We start from the raw sequence: 18,848 nt of genomic DNA on the forward strand, positions 1-18,848 counted from the left end.
CTCTTGAACACTATGAAACACACACGCTCGCGCGCGCGCGCACACACACACACACACACACACACACCACTTAAAAAGCTTTGCACTACTACACTATTTGGTGAAGGCAATCATGAAAGGACATCCGAGCTCCCTCTCTCACTGGCACCCCCCGCCCGCTCTTTCTCTCTCTCTCTCTCTCTCTCTCTCTCTCTCTCTCTCTCTCTCTCTCTCCCACACACACACACACACACACACACACACACACACACACACACACACACACACACACACACACTCGCACACATCCACCACACACTTACATGCACGCACACAGAAAAATTCCCACAGTGCCAACATGGTTCCATTCATGTGTCCATCAGCATTTAATCTCCTGAGATTTCAGCGCAGGCTGTATGGAACGAGTAGCCCTGGGTGCAGAGCACAGTTTGAGGCGTGGTTTAACGTGGGGTGCACCTAAATGTTTGACTCCGCCCACACAATTCTCAGCGCCTTTTTTTTCTTGTCGTTAAACAATTTTTTGGGCGCTTTTAATGATGTGCCATCTTATGACATCACGCTTCTTTATATTTTTTTAACACTTTAAAACATTACGTCGCAGTCAGTCATTTCCATTGACATTTTCTATCCCAGTGTATTTAGAGCGAAAGGTAGATTACAACCTAGATTAGTCACAGGCAATCACAGAGCTGCATTGAGGGAATTTGATCCCGCTTGAACCTGATTAGTCGCCAGTGAATTGCAATATGTGAATGGGGTTTAAAGCGGGAATGGAGTATGACACTCCAATAGTAGAATACTCATAATAATGGCATTTTGTATTCCAACTGACTTCATGCAAAAGACCAGAACTGGTCTCCAGTCAACCACAGGACAAATGTATGATGGATGGAAGTTGATCCCATGCCAGTGAGGCTCTGAACCACTACATTTCCATTGACATTTTCTACCTCATCTTACATTGTCTTTATTTGGAATAAAATAATCTAAACGTAGCACAGGACTGTAAATGATGCTTTGTCTCTTGTTGTAGTGTTGTTTGTAGGAGCCCATGAAAATACATCACAACTTTTTATAGTTCAGTACTGGTATCAAACCGTAGCATGCAGACATTTTCGCTCCATCTTCCCATCTCGCTGTCTCCAATTCTATTCAGGTAGTAACAGAACGGCATTTATCATCATCTATTTCATGCCTGCTGCATGGCTGCTTCCTCTTCCTCCCTTGTCTCGCTTTGCCAACCTATCAAGTCCATGGTCCAACTTCTCTTTCCATCGTTTTGTCACGCTTATCCCTTCACCGCTACATTCATCATGCCATATGTGTGTCATTTGAGTGGCCCGCTTGGCGGTGTGGTTATGAACAGAGAAGATGATTAACTCTAATCTCCTTGATTAGCTTTGCCTCTCCTTGATCAAATCTTGGAGAGCACAAATAATGCAGCTGTTCACATCCAACAAGGCAACGCCAACATAACAAGGAGTCAATAAAAACAGCCATTTATCCATTTTGTAATCCCATCTGATTTAGTGTGAATGGCTACAGACAACACTACAGTCTGGGCTGGTTGCCAATCAACCACAGAGCCTTGGTGAATGACACATCCAGCTGGAATTGATCCCATGCAAATTTAGACATGATCGATTCTTCCTGACTGGTTGTCAGTCAATTGCAGGGGTTTACTGTATTGGGGCTTAAAGTGGGAATTAATACCATCGCAGTCCCCTTAAACTACCAATGGTATTTCCCAGACTAACTGCAAATTACTGACTCCACCATGAAGCGGTCACCAGTAAATCGCTGGGCGATTTCAAATGCGGCAATGAATTTCTTAATTTAAATGCATCATCTAAATCATCCATCTATCCATTTTCGAATCAGCTTTATCCTCAAAAGGGTCGCGGGGCGTGCTGGAGCCTATCCCAACTGTCTTCAGGGATTAGGCGGGGGACACCCTGAACTGGTTGCCGGCCAATCACAGGGCCCACATAGACGAACAACCATTTGCTCTCACAATCACACCAAGGGACAATTTGGAGTGTTCCATTGAACTGCCATGCATGTTTTTGGAATGTGGGAGAAAACCAGAATTCCCAGAGAAAACCCACGCAGGCACAGGCCGAACATGCAAACTCCACACAGGAAGGCTAGAGGTGGAATCGAACCCTGCACTTCTTCGTCTTAATGCAACATCGCAAATACAACTAAGTTGGAAAACGAATTACATTTTCGTTATAATTTCAGCAATTCTTTTATTAGTATTATAAACGTGAAATGTAGTTTTAGTTTTGTCTTTTTTGTAACATGTTTGTTCGACTTTTATTTATTTGTGTTGTAAATATTCATATTTCCACTCACTTTCACTGTATTTCTGATCAAAGGCGATTGTGTAGACATTTATCAGCAACAAAAAAATAATTTTAAAAAAAGAATAAAAAACTAAATACCAAAATATCAAAACTTAGTCTAGGCCAGCCCTGCACAGATTTACACTGTGCAGTGCTTTACACAATCATCCGGTCTGTCCGCCATTTGAATCAGTTCATGCACACATTTATCTGCATCCATCCATACACTTGCACATCCTGCCACTTGCCTTTAAATGTCTTCTGTTAAAAGTTCTGTGTGTCTGTGTGTGTGTGTGTGTGTGGGTGTGTGTATGTGTGTGTGTGTGTCTTTTAATGGTACGTGTGCTTGGTACTTTACCTCAGTCGTTGGTTAGTATTGATATAAATTTTCTCACATGCGTAGCCTACTACTCGTGTTTCCCAGTAATGTCAGTTCATGTTAGCTCCAGTGGCTTCAATACATAATTTGTCCATCTGTCTCACTTGGCGTTATTTTGCTCGGTCTTTTAAGGCCAAGGCCTCAGCTTCAATTTATTTACTGTAATTATGTAAAGAACACAGAACAGCAGCAACTATTGCTCTTCTTCGACTTCATGGGAAATGAGGTCAGAGCGTGGTGCCTTGTCTGATGGTTATCCTGCAGATTAAGTAAGGAACATAAATCTCATTATTACATTGAGATGTTTGCTTCACTGTCTGCACAAACGGCCCCGGGTTTTGTTTTTGCTCTTGTGTTTCTTTTGCGCTCATTTCACCCAACATTTCCGTACATCTTTGCAGCATTGCCTCTCGTTCTCGTCGGAGGTTTGTCCTTCGAAGAAGAAAGGACAAGAGAGCATTTGCCTTATGTGAGCGCCCCCAAACTCCCTGAATTCATTTTGCGCTCGACTGACAGCAGCCTTCGAGCACCAGCAGTAGGAAATAACAAATAGACAGGAGATTAAAATACAAAAGAGGGAATATGTCATTTCTGATTGAGATATCTAGCTACACATATTTTTTTTCACTTCCAATAAGGCACGATGTGCTCCTTCTGTAAATTGAGCATTATTTAGTGAAAAAGGCAGAAAAGCTCTCCCATGCTAATTTCCATGAACCCATCTATAGCTTTCAACATGTTTTAATGTTTAATTGTGCCTTAATTGGTTTAACTGTGTTTAAAGCACGTAGGAGGTGTAAAACAATGTGTGTGATCTCTCTGTGTCGAAATCCAGAATTTTATTATTAAAAGACATGATGAACAATTGATTGCGAAATGAAGTGTGAAGAATTCTGTGGGATGTGTCGAATTGATTGTTGATTAATTGAGTATTGAAACAACTGAGTCGAAATGAAGTGCAGTACTTGGCTGCAACTACCAGATCCACCGTTGCTACCGTCTCACCTCGAAAGAAGGACATCGGTACGTCAGCTATGGGAAGTTGTGGTCAAGTCCAACTTTATCGAGTCCAACTCAAGTATGAGTCACAAAGGTTTGAGATCTCGTGGACCGAGTCCAAGTCCAGGTACGGTCAGGCGTAAACCTTAAAACAGAAAAATACTATTTTTATGACCACAAAATTAGAGAACTTATATGATGTTCAGGGTGACAAGATGGACGACTGGTTGGTACAGTGGTGCAGAGTTCGATTCTGGCTCCGGCCTTCCTGTGTGGAGTTTACATGTTCTCCCCGAGCCTATGTGGGTTTTCTCCGGGTACTCCGGTTTCACCCTACATTCCAAAAATATGCATGGCAGGTTCATGGCACATTCTAAATTGTCCCTAGGTGTTAGTGTGGGTGCGATTGGCTGGCAACTAGTTCAGGGTGTACCCTGCCTACTGTCTGATGACAGCTGGGATAGGCTCCAGCACACCCGTGACCCTTGTGAGGAGAAGCAGATTAGAAAATGGATGAATGGATGGTTACGATGCTCAACACTCTTCTTAGATGGCATGGAAGCCTTTGCTTTATTAAACATGTGTGCAGATAAACAACAGTGTCGCTTTATTCATGGTGGTCGCCCTTGGAGGGGACAGACGACGAGGAGATTGGGCACCGGGGAGCAGCAAACTGCACCGAGCAGTGAGAGACGGCTACGAAACAGCGCTAAACTCAACGCTAATGAATGAACACGAATTCGTCGCTGTGGCCGGGTTTGCTGTCACCAATTCCCTCGCGGTCAGGTTAACCAATCAGATGGCTGTTTTGATCATCTGAAAAACTATATTTCAAGTTCCTTTTGAAAGAGGTCATTCGTTTTCAGGAATTAACCCTTTCATGCACCAATAATGATAACCTGTCGCCTGATAACACGATGACCCGTCTACTGTAGTAAATGCTGTCCCTGAAAGGGTTAAACATAGTTGAACTTGGTCAAATAGGAAAAAAAATGTATATTTACAGTTCAGTCCTGATGCGGAGTATTATTTAATGAGTGTTCCTTCACCTGAGTTTACTAGTTAGCATTTGCAATCCATGGCGTGTGGTATAGTATAGTGTGGTGTAGTATCAACAGCGAATTGTGTGTGGGTGACTGTGACATGCAAGAGTGAATGTTGTCGTTCTTTTTGGGAGATTGTTGCTTTACTGCTGTCTGGGCTAGTAATGGCGCTGTCTGCCAGACTGGCTGCTCCGTTATGCTACGTAACAAGGACATTGGCATGCGGTGGTGACATAGATTTTTAAAAAAATGGGTATTATTACTTGCTGTTGCATCATTTCTGTCAATTGTGCTTGAATAGAATAAATTGTTGGCGTTTGGCGGGGGGGGCAGTCTGAAAGTCTAGTCAGTACTCCACTTTAAACTACAAGCACAATTTGTCATGTAACATTATCACATGAATACCTCTCTCGGGGTCAAAATGATCTTTTCAGAGGCTGAATTTGAAAGCATGTTTACTTCACGCTGCCACTCACAGTTGAGGTTTACAACTGACAAAACATTTCCCTTTTTTTTTTTTTACATTTACAATTTAAAAATCAAACCATTTCCTCAATAGAAAGTCTGCTAGATTAATGCTAACATTGGTCAAGCTCGGTAAAGCTTTGTTTATGATTGGCACGCTCGCGTCACGTCATGTTGCAAATGGTCGTGGCCTAAGAATAATGGCTAAGAGGAATCTAAAGCAATTTCACCGGGGTAAAAAGGGAATTGATTATGGGGGAAATGGAATGTCCAGTGACAAAAACATTAGCATTTGCTTTTTTGGAGTAAGGGTAACACAAGGACAAACCTTGGGTATTTCTCTGTGGTGATGTTTATCAATCGAAATCTTCAACCTCCGTTATCTCGTCTGGAAAGTCTTATCCCTCATAAAGGACCTTTCAAATATGAAAATGTCATCATGACAGTGCATGCATTCAGTTTCAACACCTGCCAGCTAATTACCTTACAGTCAATTATTTATCTTCCTCATCCTGCTTTTCGTTCTTCATCTTTTTCTGTCTTCATCTGTGCCTCGTCTTGTGTGAAAGATTCATCAGGCCATTTCGCAAAACATCTCCTTTTCTGAAGCATACATGGCTCACATCCAACTCATCTCGGTGCTCTCCTCTTCCCACACACCCACACATGAACACACTGCGCTCCGATAGCAGTCTGGACTGTCGTTTTATTTTCGTTTGCGAACTTATTGGCTGTCCCTTATTTGACTCCATTGATGAAGTGATTGCCCTACAAGGCCTTCAAACTCAGGAAGCTTATAAGGGCCTCTCAAGTAAGAGTGGTTAGTTCAGGAAGCTTGGAAATCGGCATTGTTAGCCGGAAAATATACACTTTTATTTGTCTTATTCTCACTGGCCCGTTCACCCCAAAAATGACATATTAAGACATGATCCCTCTCCATTAAAGCATGTGTGCCACAATTATTAGCACCTCTGATTTTAATACGTTGTACAACCCCCTTTTGCCAACAAACACCTAATCTTGTCATATAACATTTCACAAGACGGGAGAATACAGAACGAGGTACCTAGGACTATTCTTCTTTGCAGAATCCCTCGGAGTCATCCAGTGACTTGGGTCCTCTCATCTGGACTCCCCTCTTTAGCTCACACCGCAGGTTTTCAATGGGGGAATGAAATGGCCTGGGGAGGAGCTTGACTCAATGTCTGTTGAACTATTTCAATATTTTTCAGGAGGAAAGTATGCTTTTACAATAAAAAAGTTCACTTTGTTTTAAGGCTTTGAGCACATCTTAACCAGGGGTGCCAATCAATTATGGAGGGTATTGTGTAGCCGATTCTTTCTTTCTTTCTTTCTTTCTTTCTTTCTTTCTTTCTTTCTTTCTTTCTTTCTTTCTTTCCGCACCAATGATCTAATTTAGGGATGGGCAACAGCGGCCCCTGCCTGCACACTGAGTGGCCCCGTGATTAAATTTAACCCTCCCAAACACGTTATATGAGCGCACATGTACGGTAATTGCACTTTCATCTGCAACTGCACCAAAATTGTGTCACAAACCTGTCCCCTTGAACAAATGGTTTCTCATCTTGTTCTTTCCCCCCCCTCAATCTTGCCCCACTTTCTCCCCGCGGTTCACCGCCATTCATTCCAGCTACAATCTTCTCCCTCCTAACCTAACCCTCCCTCGGTGGCTCCACTCACTTGTACACTCAGTAGATATAAGTGGAGTCAGACGAGCTTGACGCTGTTACGTAACAAACGTCCTCTTGACTTGGAAGTGTGTCATCTTTTGGGATAAAAGCCCCCCTCGGTGGCCATAATCCCAAAAAAGACCCTCTCCCAAGCCCCCTTCGGGCCCTCCCCGGAGAATGTTAATGCTTGGACGGTGTGATGGAGGAAGGAAAGGGCAAGGGAAGGAAAAGGATGAAACAATAACAGAGACGTGATCTACAAGGACTGAGAGGAGGGGGAAGGCGGTTGTCGGGGGCGACCACTGTTCTTGAGAAGTAACGAGAAGAGAGGGAGGTCGATGAAGATAAATATTGTCGACATGAAGGAGAGCTGATGTCTCGTCCTTTGTGTGCCTTTACAAAGATAATCATGCTCCGTTTTCTCAAGGCGGACAGAAATGTATTCATGGAAACAACCGTTTTACAATCGTGGTTCATCGTGCTTCATATTGAGAGCTTTTCCTCATCTTTTAACCCAATAATATAAGACAAATATGCAGATGTCAATCAAAACCGAGCATGATTGTCACAAACGCCTCGCTGTGCTGCACTGGTGGCATCCACGGGAGCACTGGATTAGCGTCTGCCTGTAGCAGTAATCTATTGAGTTAATCTGCTGCCTGTGTGCCTGCGGCTCAGTAGCCGGATTTATGGCATCAGATCATGAGATCCGATTGGCAGCAGAATTACGCAACGGCCAGGTGTTGGCATGGGTTGTGTCACTCATGTGTTTGATTTATGCACAAGGATAACTAGTTGCTCGATGAATGGAAATTGAAGTATGTGCCTGTGTGTGTGTGTGTGTGTGTGTGTGTGTGTGTGTGTGTGTGCGCGCGTGCCACAGCTCGAAATGGATTTTCACGAGTGTTCCATTGGCTCCCTCAGTTCATATCAGTTGAGAGATTGTTGAAGGTTATTGCAACTCAACTAAAGGCCTTTTTATTGTCGCGTGACTAAACTTTCTTTTGCAAAGCAAAAATCCAAACAAATTATGCAATTTACTTTACATTATGTGAATGCACCTGTGACTGGTTGTTTGTTTTTCAGTCCAGGCTGTAAAGTGCAGAGCCCAAAGTCAGTTGGGATAGATCCCAGCTCACCCGCAAGGAGGACTAGAATTCTCGAAAATCGATGAATGCATTTTTATGTACAGTGGCTAGCGAAAGTATCCATCCCCTCCCTTAAACTTTTGACCTTGTGTCACATTCCAGGCATTTTTTTTGAACAATCAACAACAAGTGGGGCGCAATTGTGAAGTGGGATGACATTGATAAGATATATGAAATTTATTTTTGGAAATTAAGTACTAAAAAAATGGGGCATGCCCTATCTTTCAATCCCCTTAACGGTCAGTGCGAACCCCCCTCCAGAAGTTCTCTGAGGATTTCGGATTGATCCAATGTTGACTGATGATGGTAAATAGAGTCCACTTGTGTGTAATCCAGGGTAGTCTTAGTGGAAATGAACCTGTTCTATGATGGTTTTAGAGGTCTGTGAAAATAATATTGGGGAGCAGACCAAGGACCACGCCAGCCAAGGCCGGGATAAAGTTGTGGCGAAGTTTAAAGCAGGATTAGGAAGGCAGATAACTGTGCATTTATGTGGCAAAACGCAGAGCTGCCAAATGTTACGGAATCACTGAGTCAACGCAAATTTGTTACGCCCGCCACACATCGAGATTGTTCCAAATATTTTATAAAATCATCCGAGTGGCTGCCACTGCTGAGGGCTTGTTTTGCCTACCAGAGCCCGTCTGTGATGGGAGAAATTGTTTGAAACCATTTTTGACTTGTTTTTGCTTCAATAAAAACGTTAAAACAGTCAACAACTGCTGTGCTGAATAGATGAAGGAACGAATTCCATCTTGAGAAATCACATGACGTTCAGTGGCCTGTGCGTGTCAGAGCGCTGTAATACACCTCTTCTGATGAACAAAGTGGAGGATGAAAACAAATGACCAGAGATCTTCAGTGGGAATCCTTTCAATTGGAATGAAAAAGACTTGTACTTGTAAATGCATTTGAAGTCAGTGAGTATAATTTCTACCACTTTATCCCACTTTTGAAATCAGATTTATTAATTGCTTGTTTTTGTGAGAAAAAAAAATGTAGGAAGATAACCTTGAAAAAAGTAATTGCATCGAAACTCCCAAATGCAGTATTGACGAAAAAAAAATTGCAATTCGATTATTTTTCAAAAGCTTTCATCTCTAGTCTGCACTCCTGGGTACTAACATTTAGCATTTGTTGTTTTTTTTCTCCCCACTGGGAAAGTAATTTTCTAGAATAACAATACACGTTTGTTTGAGTGTGCGTATGTCATGTGAACTCATTCATCTTGAGTGAAGAGCCAGCTGCTGTCCAGGCCTGCTCCACATACACCACAATGACCCATTGTCCTTTCGCTGTTTACTTTGACTGCACCTCTTACTGGCCTTCTGCGCCCCCCCCCCCCCACCCCCCATGCCTCTTTTCATCCCCCTCATTCACGCCTCTCGAGGAGGACTCGTTGGAAAAGATGGAGGTGCAACTGTTCATCATAACAATCATAAGTGCACAGTCTAATGAGGTCCAATTTATATTCCTTCTGGGCAGCACGGTGAATTAGTGGTTAGCACGTCTGCCTTAAAGTTCTGAGGTTTCAGGGCTTAAATTTCTACTCAGGCCCTTCTGTGTGGAGTTTGTTTGTTCTGTCTGCAGTTTCAAGGGTTTGCTGCAGGTCTTCTAGCTTTCTCCCAGATTCCAAAAACATGCATGTTACGTTTACTGAAGACTGTGAACCGACCGTCCAAATATGGAAACGTGACTATGAATATTGTTTATTTTGCATGGATGACTGGAATACAGTAGCCTCAAACTCATCTGCAACAATAATTAGGACAAGAGCTGTAGAATATGTGGTCCATGCATTTATTAAACTTATCTTTCTCCTGCGTAAAAAAATAATTTGAGTATGTTGTTCATTTTATGGGCGGCCCGGTGGCTCAGTGGTTAGCGCGTCGACCTCACAGTGCAGAGATACCGGCCGGGTTCAATTCCACCTCCCTGTGTGGCGTTTGCATGTTCTCCCCGGGCCTGTGTGAGTTTTCTCCGGGTACTCCGGTTTCCTCCCACATTCCAAAAACTACTGCGACCCTTGTGAGGATAAGCGGATTGGAAAATGAATGAATGAATGAATGTTCATTTTATATATGGTGTGTAGTCTTGAATTATTTATTTATTGGACCAAATTTCAGTTTCAATATTTGTGAAAAAAAAATCTTGTGATTAGTGCAAATATTAATCAAAGACAGTGATCTGCCATCATAGTAATTTTTTTTTCCATTTTACCCCAGACAATATTGTTAAAGATCCTCATTGCAATTTAACGTTACCAGCTATGGTTGCAAAATTCACATTTCCCTTTCAAAATGTCGAAAGCATGAAGCTTTAAAGTAACTTAAAAGTAATAAGGAACTCATTACACTCCATCGACTTTAAAGAAACCCATGCAATTGATTTCCCAGCCCTACTCGTCAGCAAAATGTCTGCACTTGCATTTCCTGAAAGCATGTCTGCAAGCAGTAAATATGTACTTCCTCCATTTCTAAGTTTAACCTCCAGCAACTGGATTCGGTTGCAAAACATGCAAGCTCATGCACGTCAGGCATACTTTGTGCGTGTTGCGCTACGAGGTTGTATGCAATGCAGTGATGGCGAGGGGAGATAACGTGTCTGAATGTAAACCTGAAGGGCGGATGTGAGCCCGAACGGGCCTGACTTCGAAGTTCCTCTCTTGTCGAATTAATCATATGATGGCAACCATTGTGTCTGCTTGTATTTTAGGTGATATGTCGAGGAGTGCCTCATACTGTAACCTTCGGATTATATGTTTTCTGCTGAACGACGACGATGAAAGTGTTACATTGCTATGTTGTGGTTCAGCATTCGAACCATTGCTACATTTGGATATCTTTAAGCTCTTGTTTTCAATGGTGTACAGGTGTACAGGCAAGTCCCAATTTTAAGAGTTCAACATTGATATATCCCGGAAGAGATGCAGCGTCATGTGAGGAGCGGAAATAGGACCAAGGAGCAGACATGACACGGAAGTTGAAAAGTACAAGTCTTTATCGATGGAAAATACAAAGTACGGTAACTACAGAGAGCAGGGCTGGAGCTGACACTCTAGTAGAAAGCTCGACATACTGACAAGCTGTCACTGAGTAATCCAAGTTTACATACTGTGAGACATCAATCCCATACAACAGAATAAAGATACAAAAGTATAAAAGAGCCACAGCAACAGTATAGCAACTCAAACAATTAGGAGGAACAGTCACAACATGCAGCCTAATATAAGAAGAGGAAGAAGGAGCAGAGAAGGTCCTCAACTAAAGTCCAGTCTTGTTGTTTTGCGCAAAGCGAATAGATGCCTGACAGCACTGGTGATGTGTTCCATCGTTTTTTTTTTTTTTTAAATTAAAGTAACAGTTATTTGAACGGTAATGATTACTGTAAACCCTGTGCTAATTTTGGTAGCCGATCTAATGTGTTTTTGCATTGTATGTTAGGCATTAAGATTTACATGCGTTTGATTATATTATTTTGGTGTTTGAATATACAATGTTTAATTCTCTTCTGTTTTATGTGACGGTTTCCATGAATTTCAACGGGAAGTGAAATAAAAAGTTCAAAGTCACGGTGGAAAACTGTGAGCGAAAAAAGAGCTAACAGTTCATCATTTATCAACATGTTGTTGTTTAGAATTCACGGTACTCGCCTAAAGAATTCCTAAGCGTCTGTTATTGATCAGTGGCCTTGCAGTGAGAAGCAACAACAGGAACGGAAACAACTCAATGATTGAGCCGGAAAGTTCTGTGAGACCTTCAAGCAGACACGGATGAAGGCAACTTTGCTTGCGAGGTAAACATTGATGCCAGCCAAGCACACGTATGGATTTCCAATCCCGGCATTCCCTCGTCAGTGAGCGCTTGTTTGCCTTTGTTCACGTATGCGTCCCAGAAAATGTCTTCATTAAGTTGACCAGACGGAGCCGGACAGATACGCTTAGTGAAAGCAGGTCAGCGAGTATTTAGGTAGACCGAGCATGAGCGGCCTGGCTGTGCTGATGATGCTGAGGGCCTCGGACGTTTGGGAACATTGATGTTGTGGCTGGAGGCTGATAATCCAAAGTGTGTGTGTTGCATATTTCTAAGTTGACATTCCTGTGCACGACATACAACGCCATCCAGGAAACTGTGAGCACGGTCTGGCAAAGTGTTTAATACGGCATTCGGCGTTTGCCCCAAGAGGACATCTATGGGTACTAATCCATTGGCTGCATCGCTCTCTGTCGGTCTCTCACTCTCTTGCTTTCTCTCGCTCTCTGCGATGGCACTTTGTTTGGATTGTTCATCTGCGATTTAATCGTAGGCTTCACAGCTTAGTCGCCGCCCAGAGGAAAAAATCAGAGAGCAGATGGGAAGTGGAGAGACGAGGGAAGTGGAGCAAAGGCTGAGGGTGGGAGACTGAGTCAGGAAAGGTAGAAAAAAAAAGGATAAAAAAATATCTTGGGTTGGGACATTCTATTAAGTCAGTGGTTCTTAACCTGCGTTCGATCGTTTGGTGAATCGGTCTCAGGGGTTCAACGGAGCCTCTGCCATGGAGGTTAAGGCACACCCGACTCAACATGTCAATTAGTGATGCCCGCTTGGCCATCACTGGCTGCAGATGATCACATGACATTGCTTGTCCAATCAGTGCTGTGGGAAATTTAGTTCGGTTAGTAGTCACAGTGTGACTGTCACGATTGTGCGGCATACAATTTAAAAAAACGATACTTATGCCATGTAATTTTACTTACTTTTTTCTGTTTTTAATAAATGCATTTTTTTGTATATCTTGAATTTGTAAAAAAAAACAAAAAAAAAAACAATTATTTATTTTTCACTAATAAAAGGTTCGGTGATTGTGCAAATTAACTGGTTGGGTTCTGTACATCTAAGAAGGTTAAAAACCACTGCATGAGGTACACCCAAGTATCATGCAAATGTTGGTGCAAAGCTCAAGAACACTGCAGATACAAGTGGAAAAAATATTTTCTATAGTATTGGGATGCACTTCTAGGGCAGAAAATGAACTAAAGTCTAGCGTACCCTGACATATGAGTTTAATTCATTGAGTGATCAAGCTCAAGCTTTGTGTCAAATCCCCATTTAAATGCAATTCATCAATTCCAGTGGTCCAAAAAACATTTTTGGCGTGTCAGGTATGAGATCCTGTTCAGGATTGCGGGGGAGCTTGAACCTATCTCAGCCGACTTTGGGTGAGAGGCAGTCTTCACTCGAGACTGGTCGCCAGTAAATCACAGGGCAATTATCCAACACAAAAAAAGGACAATAATAATACTCAGGGGGAATTGTGTGTGATGGGGCGTCAATTATATTTCTTGTATAACTAGATTGCAACATGGTGGATGATTGGCTAGCACAGGGGTGTCAAACTCATTTCACATTGTGGGCCACATACGGCCTCGGTAGATGTCAAGTGGGCCGGACCATTAAAAATTATACCATACTCTGCTATAAATAACCAAAATAATATGTCTTTCCTTTGTTTTGGTCTAAAGAAGCACAAGAACACTCAGAAAATGTGGAAATTTAATGAACATATCTTTTCCAAAACATTTCATGAAGCACCTAAGATTTCCTTACACAAATGTGCAATTTACTTTTATCATTCACATATATGCATTGCAACTGATCCCACTGACTGTACAAAGGCACAAAACCTTAACAATTGGTATTGAAAAATATAGTAATGCACTTTTAAGATTAAACAAGATTGATAAAGAAAGGAATTTTTAAACCATTTACACGAGCATATAAAATCTAAATGTAATCTGTGCCTACACCTGACAAACTAAGGAGAGTGCTATAATATGTGTAAAGAATAAAGTATTCACATGTCCTTGATAGCGTCTGCTGTGTTGGGTCTGTCTCAGTGAAAGACTGAGGCTGTTGTTGTCTTCTTCTCTGATCAAAACAATGTTGTCTTTTCCTCTGATCAAAATAGTGTCTCCCCCTAGCGGATATTCCACGAATTGCACCTTATTAAAAATATTCATTCCGTGTCTTTTATGCATTTTTTTCACTTTTAAATGATCCCGCGGGCCGGATGTTTGACACCCCTGGGCTAGCACATCGACCTCACAGTGCAGAGGTGCATTGTTCGATTCCGGCTGCGGACTTCCTGTGTGGAGTTTGGATGTTCTGCCTGTACCTGCGTGGGTTTCTACACCGGTTTCCTCCCACATTCCAAATACATGCGTGGCAGGTTAATGGATCGTTCTAAATTGCCCCTAGGTGTGAGTGTGAGCGCGGATGGTTGTTCGTCTCTGTGTGCGCTGCGATTGGCAGGCAACCGGTTCAGGGTGTCCCCCGCCTACTGCCCGAAGACAGCTAGGATAAGGTCCAGCATGACCCACGACCCTTGTGAGGATAAAGCGGCTCTGAAAATGGATGGATGGATGGATGGATGGATGGAGTATACAAAACAGAGAGACAGTGGCTACATGGAGAAATGTGAACGAGGGTACTGATGATGATGACGTGTGAGATTTTTTTTTTTTTACATATTTTTTACGTATGTACATTTCACATTGGTACGTAAGTATCATTTTTCACGTATCAGAGTGTGAATACTTTTCCCATCTCTGCTCCTGGCTTGCAGACTTCATGCCATTGGCTCAATTATAAAAAATAATAAACTGCTGCACTTGTCTGCATCATCCGTTTCCTAAAGAAGTAGACAAATCACAGTATATTTCCTGGAAAAAAAAAAGATTTAAGCTTTTACCTTTTTCATTGAAATGTTGTTAAATCGGTTCATGTTTTGTCAGTAGAAAAGCAGGATATTTAGCATTTTTTTCCCTTACTGTACCTATTGAGAACATACAATAGCTATAATTTTAACGACCATTATGGACTGTGCTGAAAACAAGCTTACCACCCTTGAATCAGAACATTAGTCTTATAAGATAAGATAACCTTTATTTGTCCCACATTGGGGAAATTTGCAGTCTACAGCATCAAATTTGGGGGGGGGAGGAAAAAAAGGGTTGCATGCACAAAATAAATGTTTCAGAAAACTGTACACAGTATAAATGTAAGTTGCATATATGCATCTTATGCATACATAAGGTGGCTGTGCAATATTTACAATGGCTACAGGTTTTCACGCATGTTTATTCAGCAGCCTGACATCAGTTGGTTGGAACGAGAGTGAGTCAGAAACATGAGCAATTACAGTTTGCAGGACATGCCAGTAACACAGATGAAACAAAGCAGATTTTTTTTTCAGCTCTCAGATTGCCCTCCTTGGCTTCCCTTGCGTTGCCTTACAGTACATTATTGATGATGCTGATGATAATGTCAGGTTACCCTGAAATGTAGGTCTGTTTGTGGCACATCTCTGCATACACTCCAAACATACACTCTAACTATTACATGTGTATGCATAATTTATTCAGTTTCACGACGGGGCCCTCACAGTTACTTATGTTGACGTTGTTCGGATAAGCTCTCAGCATGATGCAGTTCAATTGTATACCGCTCCAATCCACCACCATAGTAATACATCTTACTCCATTGATAACTCTCTTGACAGCAACAGGTATTGCATTATCGGCTTGCTGATAATACAAGTCAGAACCTGCTTCAGTAAGAGCGCCGACACTCATTATGCGATGCGAGCAGGTCCCCCTGGCTGACACCTCCTCACCGCATCGCTGATGAAGGTTGTCAAAGCGGTGACGTTTGCCCGCCATGCTGCGATGGAGCTGTCAGTCATATGTCTCGGTAGAGGGTGATTATAAGTGCAGGGAGCTGACAAGTGAGCAGGGTGTGTTTATCAACCTATTTTTAAATGACCTCAGATGATGGTCTTTCCTGACACACACACACGCACACACACACACACACACACACACACACACACACACACACACACACACACACACACACACACGCACACGATCTGGGTATGCCCTGTGAGCCACAGTAAATTGGGACCAAAAAAAATCTTACGTTGTTCCATAAACCATTGAGTGAAAATCCAACCTTAAAGAGAAAAGAAAATAGCGAAATAGGCGGTGGGGAACAGCAGATTATTTAATTTAATCATGAGTTAATGAACTAATTAATGAATTCATAGATAAATAAATACATTAAGTCCCTATTTAGTCATTTCACCAGCTGTTTGGCCATTTGTGAGTTACTATTTTATTCTGCTCGGTTCTTTCACATGCCTCCTTAAAAAAAATCGAAGTGAATTCTCCCATTCATCATTTAATTATGAACTGTTTACCAATAGTGTATATGTAAATTACATTCACAGTGAATGCTGTGTTTGTACACATTCTTGCTTCCAGAAGGAGGGGAATGAAGACTGGCATCAGATCTATCATCTTACTTTGGGAAAAGCATCCAGTCATCGATTGAATAAGGATGTGTACTTGAAAAGAAGATGGAGGGAAGACAAAAGATGAAATATAGATGCACTTTGTCAGTCTTCATCACTCGGCACGTCTGCTGTAGTAATAGATGAAAAGAAAACTACTTCCTGCCTATTCAAAACAAAGCTCCGCCCCCTCTTTGTCCATGTTCCACACAGCGACTGTTGTTCCTGACTTCTGACCTGTCTGTCATTATTGTGTGGCTCATGCTGAGCAAGGCAGGAAGTCAAATGCTGGTCCAGAGGAAATAATGAAAAGGAAAATAACCTGTCACAGAGTCAATGACGCAATCATAAACCTGTATTAACTGTACAGGTAAAGTGTAATTTTAATGACCTCAATGCCAACGAGAGACTACACTAATTTAGCTGGATTTTGAGCTGACAGACGTGTCGCAGATTTTGAGTTCTCTTGACATGTGGTAGCCCGTTTAGCGCGACATACTGAAGGACAAGACGCCTCATGACAACGAAAGTCTGGCATGTCGTAATTTTTGTTCTTCTTGCCGCGTAGTGTAACATGTCCTACATCGTGCTTCAATTGGTTCTTCGGCATTGACCAATAGGAAGATGTGTCCTCCTACTTATGACGCGAGAATGAACATGGCGCACACAATCACGATGTGGTGTGTAGTATTTCAAAAGTGACTTGGAAAAAAAAGGGGAAATCTTGGAAAGTATACGGAGCATTTCAATTCATGCTATGCTTGCTAACTGCAAAGCTCGTTGCTGATTCTCAAATGTGGTATCATTCAACAAATTCATTGCCTCAAGTTCTTTTTGGAGAATAGACAGTCCAGACCGCCCTCTCTCCACCATCCAGGAACGAGGCCAAACTCTCCTTTTTTTTTTTTTTTTTTTTTTTGCCTTTTCTGAACATAGAAACAATGCACATGCACTTAATGCCTCCGTCAACATGACTTTGACAGCCACTTGTCCCTTGTCCCGCATCCCCGACGGTCTGCGCCGATGGACTGAATCTTGATGAAAGCATGCAATGATTGGGCAGTGTCTGGTCGGTGACAAACTTGTAGCATGACATCTCGCCCGGTCCAAGATACAGAACGATATTTATCTGGTAGCCTGACAGCGCGACCGACATGAACGACCAAAAAGTCATGTCGTTTGACTCGGCCATAACGGTCATGAAAATGGGTTTTGTTCCTCATTACATTACTGTAAAGTACATAACGACATCCATCCATTTTCTAATCCACTTATTCTCACAAGGGTTTCGGGCTTGCCGAAAACTATCACAGCGGTCATCGGGCAGTAGGCAGAGTACACCCTGAACTATTTGCCAGACAATCGAAGTACATCCCAAGCAAAATGAATGAATGAATGAATGAATGAATAAATAAATAAATAAATAAAATCCAGAGGTGTCCAAGTAATTTTTGTTCAGTTGTAGTAACCCGCCCCCTCCCTTTTTTGCAAATAAATAAATAAATAAATATTTTGCCCAGAGTATTTTTGTGTCATGATGGTCTCAGATGATCGGCGATAGTCATGTTGATGATCATCTGCGGATGTGTAGAGCGTTGCTTTTTTTGTTTTGATGTTTGTCCTTCCGACTTCTGTTCCCATTTCCTTTGGCTTGATTGGACTTTTAGCCAGAGCGGCAATGTATGAATAAAGCATTTTGTATCTTCTGTGACTGGTGTTGTGCATTTGACAAGAATGCTCAGACAAGTGTAAAAAGGAGGAACATTTTTACTTGAAAAAGTTTGTTCATAACTGTCATTTTTGTAAGAGAGGTGACGTTAACCACGGTACGAAATATGAACATCTTGATGCTACAATGATTTTTGTTTTCCCAGGATCCTTCGGTGCAGAAGGTGGGCGGAGGCAGAAAGAAGACTGTGTCATTCAGCAGCATGCCCTCGGAGAAGAAGGTACATTTTAAAGCACATTTCATACCTACACGCAGATACCATGTGACATAGTCGAGTGCTTTCATGTGGAATCTTTTTATTTCTTGACACCCTTGACGTTGAATGTGAATTCACCTTTTCACTCAGCTTCTTTGAGAATAACATCCCAACCACTGAAACGCTATCTTCCTCCATAAAGACATCATGAGAATTCATGGACTGGGTGGTTCTCTGAAAACACAGGCCAAGAGTGCAACATCTGGGACCAAAACTGAAAGAAAAAAAATATGATTTAAATCAATCCTCCCTGCAGTGTACTATTAATAAATAAAGATAGCTGACTCTGCCATTTGTTGTATGTCATGGTCTACTCGGTTGTTACATGGACTCCAAACGCGGAGCACGAAAGTACCGACTTATTTTTAAATGAATTATTTTTACACTTGAATAGCTTCAGTAGCTTCATACACAGATATTGAGCTGAAATGCAAATTGCTAATTATACATCAAAATTTG

General features: G+C 42.0%; 1 protein-coding gene and 1 long non-coding RNA gene across 2 annotated transcripts in view; one reads left to right on the forward strand and one right to left on the reverse strand.

Annotated features, from left to right (window-relative positions):
- The window catches only part of plcl1 (phospholipase C like 1), an 82,894-nt gene that overhangs the window by 38,661 nt on the left and 25,385 nt on the right, over positions 1-18,848 (forward strand). Inside the window, exon 2 of the mRNA XM_019867713.1 lies at positions 18,279-18,353. Within this exon, the coding sequence (XP_019723272.1) occupies positions 18,279-18,353 (75 nt within the window). The remainder of the gene's footprint in view (positions 1-18,278; positions 18,354-18,848) is intronic.
- LOC109514533 (uncharacterized) lies at positions 12,656-13,355 on the reverse strand. The gene is made up of 3 exons (XR_002168001.1): positions 13,343-13,355; positions 12,944-12,945; positions 12,656-12,803 (listed from the first exon to the last, which is right to left on the reverse strand). It is a non-coding gene; the product is annotated as an uncharacterized LOC109514533 (long non-coding RNA).

The sequence above is a fragment of the Hippocampus comes genome, unplaced genomic scaffold (assembly GCF_001891065.2).
Source record: "Hippocampus comes isolate QL1 unplaced genomic scaffold, H_comes_QL1_v1.1 scaffold27, whole genome shotgun sequence".
NCBI lineage: Eukaryota > Metazoa > Chordata > Actinopteri > Syngnathiformes > Syngnathidae > Hippocampus > Hippocampus comes.